This window comes from Oncorhynchus keta, chromosome 37 (assembly GCF_023373465.1).
Source record: "Oncorhynchus keta strain PuntledgeMale-10-30-2019 chromosome 37, Oket_V2, whole genome shotgun sequence".
NCBI classification, from domain to species: domain Eukaryota; kingdom Metazoa; phylum Chordata; class Actinopteri; order Salmoniformes; family Salmonidae; genus Oncorhynchus; species Oncorhynchus keta.
Window position 1 is genome coordinate 11167243 of NC_068457.1, and position 12957 is coordinate 11180199.

Here is a 12957-nt window from a genome sequence, read left to right on the forward strand (position 1 = left end):
CAGGGGTTGGACTACTGCAGACTCTATAGAGTACAGTTGTTGAAGGTCCTGCTTAAACTCTGCAAGTTTTCATTTTAGTTGAATGACCCCAGTGACACATGACCGAGAACTCAAACAGAGAGACTGATTTTGCTCTTGGTCTAAAAAACGGCAGATTTATTTGTGTATCTACCAGCTTGAGGTTACACCCCCTGGCTTTAGATATAACCTCTCATAGTACATTTACAACTAATACTACTAAACTTTGAAATAGCTGTAATTAAAAAAACAACAACTTTGTATTGATCATTCTGTATCTACTGTTTGCGGGACAGTTACTACTACTGGACTCGCTGGACTGTCGGACTGCAGTATCAACATATTGGAGTTTCATTTTAGGGGAAACCAGTGCATTTTCTGCGAAGTCCTCTCTGCCAGTGGTGCGGGACCTGATCGATCACTTTGACACTTCTATTACCATCTATCACTTTTACCTCTGCCTCCAGTTGTTGTTCGTTTAGAGGAGTCGCTGTCACACACCATGCCAGGTAAGTTCTCATCATTATATCATAACCAGTTTAATATAACCTGCCAAGTGTCAAGTTGATTGACGTCACTCTCTTGCAATCTCAAGCAAGAGGAAAAGAGGAAGCGCTTGAATCTCGAGGAAAAACTTGAGAAATGTACTACTTTTAACTCTTAAAAGAACAACGCGGATGGCCCAGTAAAACTGCTCGAATCCCCTGCTGGGTGTTGGTCATCTATTTCTATGAATAACACCACCCACTCTTCCTTCCTGTGCCACCAGCGAACCAGGCCTTTGTCACCCTGGCCACCACAGACAGCTACTGCATGGGGGCTCTGGTGGTAGGACAGTGTTTACGACGACACAGGACCACACGCCAGACTGTTGTGATGGTCTCCACTAATGTCTCTAGCCAGGCACGGTGAGAGAAGTCCATGCATCTCAGACAGAAATGTAATATCACCGAGTCATGGAGAGTGATGCATGACCTATTAGAATGTGAATGAAAGTTATACTCTGTGACAGAGGTCCCGGAAGAATCAGACAAATGAAGTGTTTTGTCTCTCATCAGTTAAGGGGGCATTAGATTCACTGGATGGAGTCTTTTGCAGTCCTGGGTTCGCTGGGGTCCTAGTGTATTTCTTGTGTATTGAAGTCATGTAAAATCAGACTGTTAGTTGTAGTAAATCCTGTGTTCTCTCCCCAAAGGGCTGCCCTGGGCCATGTGTTTGACCAGGTCCTGGTAGTGGATTTGCTGGACAGTGGAGACCAAGCACATCTATCCTGGCTGGGACGACCAGAACTGGGGGTCACTTTCACCAAGCTCCACTGTTGGACCCTCACCCAATACAGCAAATGTGTGTTCCTGGATGCAGACACACTCGTGAGTGTACTGAAATCTCCCGAGACACCACTTGTCTCTCATATAAACACCCACTCAATCATCAATTTGTTTTAAAACCAAGGAAGCAAACCTTACAATGTCAAAGCTTGGTCTTTACCAGCAAATCAATTTTAATGTTTGAGTTGTGCAATTATGTATCCGTAACTAACATGGACCCAAACATAGTTATTCAAAGGTAAATCAGTACCTAACATGAATGTGACAATCGCCATGGGACAAACAGTCATATTTTTGATCTGTAAAGACAAGTACAGAGCGCTTTTTACGTGCTGCAGAGATGGGCGTATTGGGTTTGAGTGTCAAGTTCAAGCAAATAGACCTGGTCAGAGGGCTATGTAGGAAGTTCAACTGAAATTGATACAGAATGAGCACATCCAGTGTCATACAATAAATCTGAGCTCTCATTATAGAAAACATCCACAAGTATGTGCAGTACCTACAAACGGCATCATCACCCTTGATCTGGATCTTGACTTTAATCAAATCGGTGTTCATGTCGCAGAAAATGTCCAATAAATTAACTCTGTACAAACGGCATTAGAAACTAACTTCCTGTTTCCTGTTGACTCCCTGGCCTGTAGGTGCTGTGTAACGTGGACGAGCTGTTTGAGCGTGAGGAGCTGTCTGCGGCCCCTGACCCTGGCTGGCCGGACTGTTTTAACTCAGGAGTGTTTGTGTTCCGGCCCTCTCTGATCACCCACGGCAGGTTGTTGGAGCATGCACGACAACACGGCAGCTTCGACGGTCAGTCAGAACCCTAACTCTTGCTTCAAGTTCACAGCCCAGTTCAACCCTAACCCTAGCCTCAAACCTGCCCCTAGCCTCAACCCTGACTCTAGCCTCAATCCTGACCCTAGCCTCAGCCCTAACCCTAGCCTCACACCTGAGCCTAGCCTAAAGCCTGACCCTCGCTTCAAGTCCACAGCCCAGTTCAACCCTAACCCTAGCCTCAAACCTGCCCCTAGCCTCAACCCTGACTCTAGCCTCCATCCTGACCCTAGCCTCAGCCCTAACCTCACACCTGAGCCTAGCCTAAAGCCTGACCCTCGCTTCAAGTCCACAGCCCAGTTCAACCCTAACCCCAGCATCAACCCTGACCCTAGCTTCAAGTCCACATCCCAGTTCATCCCTAACCCTAGCCTCAACCCTGACCCTAGCTTCAAGTCCACAGCCCAGTTCAACCCTAACCCCAGCATCAACCCTGACCCTAGCTTCAAGTCCACATCCCAGTTCATCCCTAACCCTAGCCTCAACCCTGACCCTAGCTTCAAGTCCACAGCCCAGTTCAAACCTAACCCCAGCATCAACCCTGACCCTAGCTTCAAGTCCACAGCCCAGTTCAACCCTAACCCCAGCATCAACCCTGACCCTAGCTTCAAGTCCACATCCCAGTTCATCCCTAACCCTAGCCTCAACCCTGACCCTAGCTTCAAGTCCACAGCCCAGTTCAACCCTGACCCTAGCTTCAAGTCCACAGCCCAGTTCAACCCTAACCCCAGCATCAACCCTGACCCTAGCTTCAAGTCCACATCCCAGTTCATCCCTAACCCGAGCCTCAACCCTGACCCTAGCTTCAAGTCCACAGCCCAGTTCAACCCTAACCCCAGCATCAACCCTGACCCTAGCTTCAAGTCCACATCCCAGTTCATCCCTAACCCGAGCCTCAACCCTGACCCTAGCTTCAAGTCCACATCCCAGTTCATCCCTAACCCTAGCCTCAACCCTGACCCTAGCCCTTTAACTGTCTCTTCTTGAAAGACATTTGGAAAACACACCTTGATGTTCATTTAGGAAATTACAGAGCTCTACCACGCGGTTGAGTATACCAGCAATGCCATATTAGAATTGTCCATTTGCATAGCAACTTTACCTATCTCAACAATATTACATAAATGACTTTACTTCTTCATTGGCTCTTCCTTATGATCTGAGCTGACAGTAACTCTATGGTACGCCCTCTCTGTTTTCAGGTGGGGACCAGGGCCTCTTGAATACATTTTTCAGTGACTGGGCTGTTAGAGATATCAGTAAACACCTGCCTTTTGTGTACAACCTCAGTGCCATCGCAGTCTACACCTATTTGCCTGCTTATCAAGAGTGAGTCATATTTAACTTCAAGTGGATCATTTCAGTAAATATTACATTTCCGTGATTGAAGAGCATATTTTGACCACAAGCCTGACCCCAACCCTGCTACGTTTTTTTTTATGTTGACCATATTGTACTGTTATCCTGGTCCCACACAGATATGGTCACAATGCTAAGATTGTCCACTTCCTGGGTTCGGTCAAGCCATGGAATCTACGTTCTAACTCACAGACCAATCAGCACACCAACAGCCACCTGGAAGAGTTTGTTTACCAGTGGTGGATGGAGTACTCCTACTTACATCACCTTATAAAGACAATGTCCCATCAAGAACCTGCTCTGCCAAGCCAACATGCTGGGCCAAAGCTACATGTAAGACGTTGTAGAATTGACTCTCGTATTTTTCTCATACTGTATATGCACTTTTTAACATAACCACATGCAAAACAAAGTGAAAATGTCATTGCATTGCTGTTTTATGTACTGTATACTGCACCACAGCAGAGCGTATACAACATTTGAACATGTAGGTAAATGTTTGCATTTGACAGACTACGTAGTTGGACTACAAGGTACATCCTATAGAGAACATGTGTGTTTTCTCCTATGTCTGTTGTTCTTACGCAAAAGTACCACAGAGAGAGATCAGAGTCCAGTACTCTTGCCCCCTACTCTTCTTCTCTCTACACACCTATACCAATATACCTTAGGTGGTTCTCAACAGTACACACCATCACACTTCTTTCACAGAGCCAGGGAAGAGAAGAAGAGAAGACAAAGGCGAGAGAAGAAGAGAAGCCAAATTGGAGAGAAGAAGAGAAGCCAAAGGGGAGAGAAGAAGAGAAGCCAAAGGGGAGAGAAGAAGCGAAGCTAAAGGGGAGAGAAGAAGCGAAGCTAAAGGGGAGAGAAGAAGCGAAGCCAAAGGGGAGAGAAGAAGAGAAGCCAAAGGCGAGAGAAGAAGAGAAGCCAAAGGCGAGAGAAGAAGAGAAGCCAAAGGCGAGAGAAGAAGATAAGCCAAAGGGGAGAGAAGAAGAGAAACCAAAGGCGGGAGAAGAAGCGAAGCCAAAGGGGAGAGAAGAAGAGAAGCCAAAGGGGAGAGAAGAAGAGAAGCCAAAGGCGAGAGGAGAGAAGCCAAAGGCGAGAGGAGAGAAGACAAAGGCGAGAGAAGAAGAGAAGACAAAGGCGAGAGAAGAAGAGAAGACAAAGGGGAGAGAAGCAACAGTGTCGTTGATAGAGGACCTCACAGAATCATTATTCCGAAAAGCCAATCTGCTCACAGAGGAGAGGAAGAAGAGGCTTGATTCACCCACGCAGCCAGGAGAAATGGTTAGTCTTTAACAAAAGATGATATCGAGCTTTTGCCTCTGCATTATGATTATTAATTAGGTATGACTTAAGTGTCTGAGGGATTTTGGAAGTAGTAAGTATTAGTTGTTAATTCTGATAGCTCTTTAACCCGGTTACGAATTCTGATCAGCTTGACGGATTTTGCTCAACGAGTAAGAATTTAGAGAATTTAAGGTTATCGCAGTGGTTGTGATTCTAGAGGCTGTGCACACCCTGCCAGTGTCAATGCGTCATAGGAAGGAACAGTGTGAGAAAATGAATTAAATGATTTCTCAACACCTATTGAAATATTGCTGTCAATACTTGCAACATGGTGTAAACAATTCAGTGGGTACTAATTTACCACACTAATAGTAAATATATATAATTTATATATAACAAATATTAAAGTAGATGCTTGTCAAATACTTACAATTTTAGTTGGGTGTCTCTAGCTGTCTGTTGTTGTGGAGCGACCTATAACTAACTCCATGTGTGATTGGTCCCTGTCCTACAGCGTACCCAACGTCAGGGTGTATCCACGGGGAAGGAGGGAGGAGCTGGAGACAGAACAGCCAACCAGGACCCACCTGGACCCAGTGAGGAAGGGTCAGAGGTCACTGAAACAGCCTTCAACCCCATGGAGGATCCTGCCACTGAACCTGTAGGCCACCTGTCTACACTAATATACACGGAGTGTACAAAACATTAGGAACACCTGCTCTTGGCGTAGATTGACCAGGTGAAACCAGGTGACAGCTATGATCCCTTATTGATGTCACTTGCTAAATCCACTTCAAATCAGTGATGAAGGGGGGGAGACAGGTTAAAGACAATTGAGACATGGATTGTGTATGGGTGCCACTCAGAGGGTGAATGGGCAAGACAAAAGATGTAAGTGCCTTTGAACAGGGTATGGTAGTAGGTGTCAGGCGCACCGGTTTGAGTGTGTCAAGAACTGCAACGCTTCTGGATTTTTCACGCTCAACAGTTTCCCATGTGTATAAAGAATGGTCCACCACCCAGAGGACATCCAGCCAACCTGACACAACTGTGGGAAGCATTGGAGTCAGCACCCCTGCGGAACGCTTCAACACCTTGTAGAGTCCAGGCCCCGACGAATTGAGGCTGTCCTTGCAACTCTATATTAGGAAGGTGTTCCGAAAGTTTTGTACACTCAGTGTATATTTAAAGCCTACTATTAGGAACTGATTTAAGAAATGATTGATATGTCATTCCATGTTTAAATGATCAACATTACAGAAACTGTTGGCAAAATGCAAATTCCTACTGTAGTAACACCCTCTGCTGGTGCACAACAGTATTAACATATTTGACCTTAACAACAAAATATCAAACTTCGTATTGCTTCAAGGCCTCCCGGTAACCATTCCTTAGTGATTTATTTGAATGTTCCACATGTCTCCATCTTTCATTACTCTTCTGACTGATGGTGAATGGATTGGCTGCCTAATCAATTGTTTTTTATCATCTTGGTTATTTACGAATATAATTTATCATCTTGGTTCCTAATCTATTATATAATATTGGTCATTTGGAATCTATTTTATCATCTTGGTTATTTCCAATGTATTTTCTTTGAACATCTCGGTCATTTCCTTGTAGACTGCCGCCAAGACAGAGGAGGATGATCTGGAGCAGCGGAGACTGTGGGAGGAGGGCCAGGCGGACTACCTGGGCAAAGACGCCTTCGACAACATCCAGAAAAAACTGGACCGATTCTTATATTTGTAGCTTGTTTCGTGTGGCAAGATACTGTAGCAATAGTACTGTATACTCATGTTCATGTTGAAGTTTGTTATGTCTCTTAGCGTAGACCACCAATCTAATAGGGGTTTCTGTGTCCCTTTGCTGTAAAAAATATATATATATATATATATATATATATAAACTTGATTCCAATTTCATTTAAAAAATGTGCTCATAGAATTCATGTTGAGATGCATTCCTTATTTTGATGTTATGCTGGATATATCAGGAAGATTTTAAATTGTCTCTATGTTGCCACTTGAGGGCACTGTGGCTTTTTAAATAAAGCACTTTTCCTGGTCAAAGATGAAGTCACACGCGACTCCAACAGCCCTATAGGGGTCATGATAGTCTTGCGTAGACTACGGCAACTAGGGAAAGAAGAAGTAATATTGGCCTCAGGGATCCTATTCATACATGTTGTTGGAGCAATATTCATCTATAGGCTTATACACCACTATTGTCCTAGTAGAGAATGGTAGCCCTCACTGTGAGGGTCTGGGAAGGGCTGTGTAGACCTACCAAGGCTAAGGAGATATGAGATCAGCACAGAACTGTTAACGCTATCCTGAAAGACTAAACACAACCTCAAACTGAGAAGAATAATAACATATTCCAAAACGTATATAGGCTACTTACAGTAACAAGCCCACCTTCCCGCTCACTATCTCTAGTCCAGTCTGTTCCAGTCCTTCATCTTCCCATTTGGAGAACAGCAGCAGCCTTATGTAACTTAAGGCTGCACTTAAATGGACTAATCAGCCACACCTTTAAAATCAGGCAAGTGGAGTCATCTGGCTGTATTCTCTACCAGTTATTCAATAGCATTGACATCACAATAACCCTCCTAAAGGAGTTCACTACTGCCTGAGTCTATTTGCTTTGACAATCGCTTTCATTTGACACCAAGATGTTTTCTCTGAATTCCATAGCTTCGCTGTCAGGTACATTAACTGTGCTATCCACCGAGCCAGGTTGAAGATCTAGCAAACCGCATTGCGCTGTTAAAAACAGGAGCTTCAGGCAATAGTTTAGGAGGGTGGAGGCGTGAGGAGAGAAAAATACAGTATATTTCAGTTAGTTTCCTTTTGTTTACTCCCCCTTAAATGTGTTTCAGTGCTAGACACTGCGTCCCGAATGGGACCCTATTCCCTATATAGTGCACTACTTCTACTGGTTCTGGTCAAAAGTAGTGCACTATATATGGAATAGAGTGACATTTGGGATGTATACACTGATACCTCACAGGAAGAAATGTAGGTAATCATCTCGGCTCTTTCAGACGATGGGGGGGGACAAGGTTTTCTTTTCGTTGTCTGATATTCACCCAAAAAGAAAGTCCTCCAAGCTGGCTGCTTTTAGTAATAAAGCATTAATAACATTTCTAGGACAATCACAGGCCAAGAGGAGGTATACTGTATTTATATGTGTGTGTGTGTGGGGGGGCTTGATTACATTGAAATGAAATGTGATAAGTGCCATGAACCCCTATAAGCACCTCCATATGTTTTTGGTTAACGTTGAAGCTGACATTGAGCCTAACCTCAGAGGTGGCGTCCGAAATGGCACCCTATTCCCTTAAGAGTGCACTACTTTTGACCAGGGCTCTGGTCAAAAGTAGTGCACGACATAGAGAATAGGGTGCCATTTGGGACACAGCAGACTGTGACTGTGTGGCAGTGTTTGCATGACTGTTTGGATTTTTGCTTGCAATGCAAATTTGGTCCGTGGTTTGACCGATGGGGTATGATTCTATTAGTGCACAATCCCTCCCATAAGGCTAATTGAGAATGGATTGCAGAAGTAATCATATTCAGATGAGGAGAGAGACCACAGGAAGCAGATCTAAGAATGGTTGTATGCCAAAGGTTAAGGGAATTATATAGATTTTGTCATGTATGTTTTCAGACAGGGACCAGACACAATATTGTCTGAGGCAATATCGACAATGATATAGTAACTATAGTACAGTCAATCACCACAAAGCAAAAATCATAAGAAACTATAATGACTACATGTTGCAATTAGCATGTTGCAGTCTCTCAATACAGACTGTTGAGATGACCAGCAGACACGGCACGTTTGATTCTGGGTCCCCGAGATTTTGTAGCAATAAATACAACAACACTTGACTTAATGCTGGAGAACACTATTGTATGGTACTGTAATGCTTGTCATCAAAAAAAAAAATAAAAAAAAAAAAAGTGTCTGTTGCTGTGCTTCTCTTCAGGTTTACTATTAGATTTGCCTAGATTCATCCCCTTGACCAATCTCCTGGTAGAGTGTGGGTGTATCTCAGTATGCATTCTGCACAGCAGTGACGGCCTCCTTGCATAGGGGGTCCAGTTTCCCATCTCCTCCTGTGGAAGGCAGAATAAAGGACTGTTACTCTATAAACACAATGTACTCAATGCTACTGTGACATCATAATCAGTGACTTGGACAATCTGAACACTATGACGATGGCTCTAGAAGAGGGGCTTTCAACCTTTTCTTGCCCAGAAACCCCCTCCCAGGCAAATTGGCGACCCAGGAATCCCCATCCTACGTTATCAAAAATGTTTTGTCACCTCTTGTTAGGTGAATGATAATGTAAAGGACAAGTAATCGACATTTTAAAATGAATAGATTTGGTAGATAGTTTTTCATTATTTTGAAGTATGAGGACACCCCTTCAAATTAGTGGCTTCGGCTATTTCAGCCACACTCGTTGCTGACAGGTGGATACAATTGAGCACACGGCCAAGCAATCTCCATAGACAAACATTGGCAGTAGAATGGCCTTGCTGAAAAGCTCTGACTTTCAACGTGCCACCTTTTCAACAAATCAGTTTGTCAAATTTCTGCCCTGCTAGACCTGCCCCGGTCAACTATAAGTGCTGTTATTGTGAAGTGGAAACGTCTCGGAATAACAATGGCTCAGCTGTGAAGTGGTAGGCCACACAAGCTCACAGAACAGGACAGCTGAGTGCTGAAGCGCATAGCATGTAAAAATTGCCTGTCCTCGGTTGCAACACTCACTGAGTTCTAAACTGCATCTGGAAGCAACGTCAGCACAAGAACTGCTCGTCAGGCGCTTCATGGAATGGGTTTCCATAGCCGAGCAGCCGCACACAGGCCTAAGATCACCATGCGCAATGCCAAGCATCGGCTAGAGTGGTGTAAAGCTTGCCGCCATTGGACTCTTGAGCAGTGGAAACGCGTTCTCTGGAGTGATGAATCACGCTTCACCATCTGGAAGTCTGGCGGGAAATAATCTGGGTTTGGCGGATGCCAGGAGAATGCTACCTGCCCCAATGCATAGTGCCAACTGTAAAGTTTGGTGGATGAATAATGGTCTGGTGCTGTTTGTCATGGTTTGGGTTAGGCCCCTTAGTTCCAGTGAACAGAAATCATAACGCTACAGCATACAATGACATTCTAAACGATTCTGTGCTTCCAACTTTGTGGCAACAGTTTGGGGAAGGCCCTTTCCTGTATCAGCATGAAAATGCCCCCATGCACAAATTGAGGTCCATACAGAAATAGTTTGTCGAGATAGGTGTGGAAGAACCTGACTGGCCTGCACAGAGCCCTGACCTCAACCCCATCGAACACCTTTGGGATGAATTGGAATGCTGATTGCGAACCATGCTTAATCACCCAACATCAGTGCTGTAATGATGTGCGCTGAGAGTCAGGAGGGAAATTCAGGGAGTGAGTGTTTTAATAAATTAACACAACACAAAAATAAGAAACACGAACAATGTACAGAACTGACACAGAAACAGAAACAATAACGCCTGGGGAAGGACCCAAGGAAGAGACATATATAGGGAAGGTAATCAGGGAGGTGATGGAGTCCAGGCGAGTCTGATGACGCGCAACGATCGTGACTGGTGTGCGCCATAACGAGCAGCCTGGTGACCTAGAGGCCGGAGAGGGAGCACACGTGACAAGTGCCCAACCTCACTAATACTCTTATGACTGAATGTAAGCAAGTACACACAGCAATGTTCCAACATATATTGGAAAGCCTTCCCAGAAGAGTGGAGGCTGTTATAGCATCAAAGGGAGGACCAACTCCATATTAAATCCCATGATTATGGAATGAGGTGTTCGACGAGCAGGTGTCCACATACTTTTGGTCATGTAGTGTATGTCATTTTCTTAACCCAGCTAGTGACTAAATGACAGCGTAGGTTTCAAGTATCATGCTAACTAGTCTTGGGTGTACGCCTGGGAGAGACAGATGGGACGAAAGTAACACCTTGTAAACTGATGACCTGGAATCAAATCAAAGAACTTTTAAGCACAGGTCATTGTCTCCTCCAGCTCATATTGCTTTTATAATGTCAGCAAAATATCAACAAGTGACTGAATGTTTGAAAATGATATATAACATCATTAGAATTATGCCTTAATCAATTGGCTTGATGGATCAGCTTCTCACATAAGCTTTTATCAACAGGTTAGCGGTTAAAAAATATATATCTTATATATATCTTCATGATTCTGGGGGTCAATAACCTTGTATCAAGCCATGAAAATGTGATAAGCATGATGAGTTTGCCTTTTTAGAAGAGAATAAAGACATGGATTCTATCAAGGCACGAGGAGCGCGCCTGACATGGACAACTGGAGCATAGCATGACTAGTAATTGAAAATCATCTACTATATTCTCATTAAAGTGAGACTAGAAAATGATGCTTACTATAGATATTATGTGATCCATTTTAGTCCGATTAATATTGTAAGGCTAACTATTGTGGTTTCGCAACATTGCGATGTTGACGCATGGTTCATTTTCCTAAATGTCGAACCTTTGGCATTACTTATTCAAATCGGCACAAACATGAATTTACGGCTGGTAGTATATTGGTTGAAATTAACGAGCGTTTACAACCCAGAAACATGGAGATGAGACAAATATTGTGCACTTCTCGCTAGCTGTTACTTCTGTCCCAAGGCTGTGTTTACTCCCGCCCCGCCGGCAAGTACAAAAGTAACATTGCGGTAGTTTTGTTCTCAGTCTATTTAATTTAAACTCATTTACCATATACATGAAATTACAGTTGCTAATGGTAGAGGACACAGAAGTTGTTTATCATACAATATGGTGTCTCTAGCTCTATCGATCTCTGAGTAAATAGAAACAAAACAGCGTTACTTTCGTCACAGGCCTCCCCCTATGTGTAATTGGCAGTTGAGAAATAAAGTTGACATAATTAGAAATAAGATATTGTCCTATTTCCTACTGTAGGTATGTATTTCAAAATGTGTTCATTCTGTTGTTGCTTGCAATATTCATTAACAAAAATGTATCCACGTTTTTGTTGCTCTATTGATATATTTTCGCGGACCCCTAGAGGGGTGGCAGACTCTAGGTTGAATACCCCTGCTTTAGAATTATTATTATTATTTTTTTTACAGATGAGGTCACAATCAGAGAGTGGACAAGGGTTAAATCCATGTGCATTCAGTTACATGCATACCTCACTCTGTGAAAACGATACGTCATAATTGACCACAGAGTCTGTACACTTTGACTGAGTAATCTACAGTATCTACATTGAATTTACCAAACTCCAGTTGTTTTATGCTGCATGTGTAGACACATTCTCCATTGACCACAAGTTCCACCTTGTTCCAATCAGACATTTTCTCCAATACACTTTGATGTCCATTCTCTTTCAATGCAGCTAGGAAAGTTAGAAGACATAGTAGATAAGTGACATTATCGGGGAAACTAAATGGTAGGCTACTAACTGCTCACTTATATAAAACGAATACGCACTTTATGACGCTGCAATAGGCACACTTATTTGAATGTAGCCAAGGATTATATCTACCTTGGAGGCCAATCAGACGAAACGTTCTGTGGTCCACGATGCCACACGATTTATAAGGGCCGTAGCGCACGATTACTACTGCATTTTGAGGCATTGTAACTATTGCTGATAACGCCTATTACCAACTAAACCTATTCTATGTCCTGGATTAATTTCTAGCCTGTGTTACGCACAGCAGTGCCCCTAACGACGGGGCGCGACCGTCATCTCCAAGGAAGTAATTTGCTGGTTTGGTGTGACGTCACCTTGAAGCCGTTTTGTGGAGAAGTCACCGCTCAATGTAATGCCGCGTTTATTGACTAGTCAAAACGAGGAAACTGAAATGTCAGACTTGCTAACTGGCTGTAGTTATAACACATGACGCATTCATTCAGTTAGCAAGTCGGAAATGTACGAGTTTCCTAGATAAGACTAGCACATGAACGCGGCATAACACATGCTGCCTGCAAGATACAGTGTGAGTTATTATAAAATCATAGTTTAGTTTACGCGCAGACCGCAGAGTTTAACGCATTTATGACAGCATAGTGGC

The 12957-nt window shown here is 43.6% G+C and overlaps 2 protein-coding genes across 4 annotated transcripts; one reads left to right on the forward strand and one right to left on the reverse strand.

Annotated features, from left to right (window-relative positions):
• Nucleotides 1-94: 94 nt before the first annotated feature.
• Nucleotides 95-8033, forward strand: LOC118370193 (glycogenin-2-like). Of its 3 annotated transcripts, none has more exons than XM_052499117.1 (9): nt 95-527; nt 788-926; nt 1214-1388; nt 1991-2153; nt 3380-3506; nt 3656-3869; nt 4248-4823; nt 5341-5575; nt 6450-8033. In XM_052499117.1, the coding sequence occupies exons 1-8, from the start codon at nt 521-523 to the stop codon at nt 5533-5535; spliced, it is 1596 nt and encodes a 531-aa protein (XP_052355077.1). In that variant the 5' UTR covers nt 95-520; the 3' UTR covers nt 5536-5575; nt 6450-8033. The 3 variants fall into 3 exon arrangements, with proteins under 3 accessions (XP_052355077.1, XP_052355076.1, XP_035610960.1); XM_052499116.1 differs by having other exon boundaries at nt 5341-5487; XM_035755067.2 differs by lacking the exons at nt 4248-4823; nt 5341-5575.
• Nucleotides 8034-8432: 399 nt separating this feature from the next.
• c37h10orf53 (chromosome 37 C10orf53 homolog) lies at nt 8433-12659 on the reverse strand. The gene is made up of 3 exons (XM_035755068.2): nt 12426-12659; nt 12156-12275; nt 8433-8953 (listed from the first exon to the last, which is right to left on the reverse strand). The coding sequence occupies exons 1-3, from the start codon at nt 12517-12519 to the stop codon at nt 8889-8891; spliced, it is 279 nt and encodes a 92-aa protein (XP_035610961.1). The 5' UTR covers nt 12520-12659; the 3' UTR covers nt 8433-8888.
• Nucleotides 12660-12957: the final 298 nt, after the last annotated feature.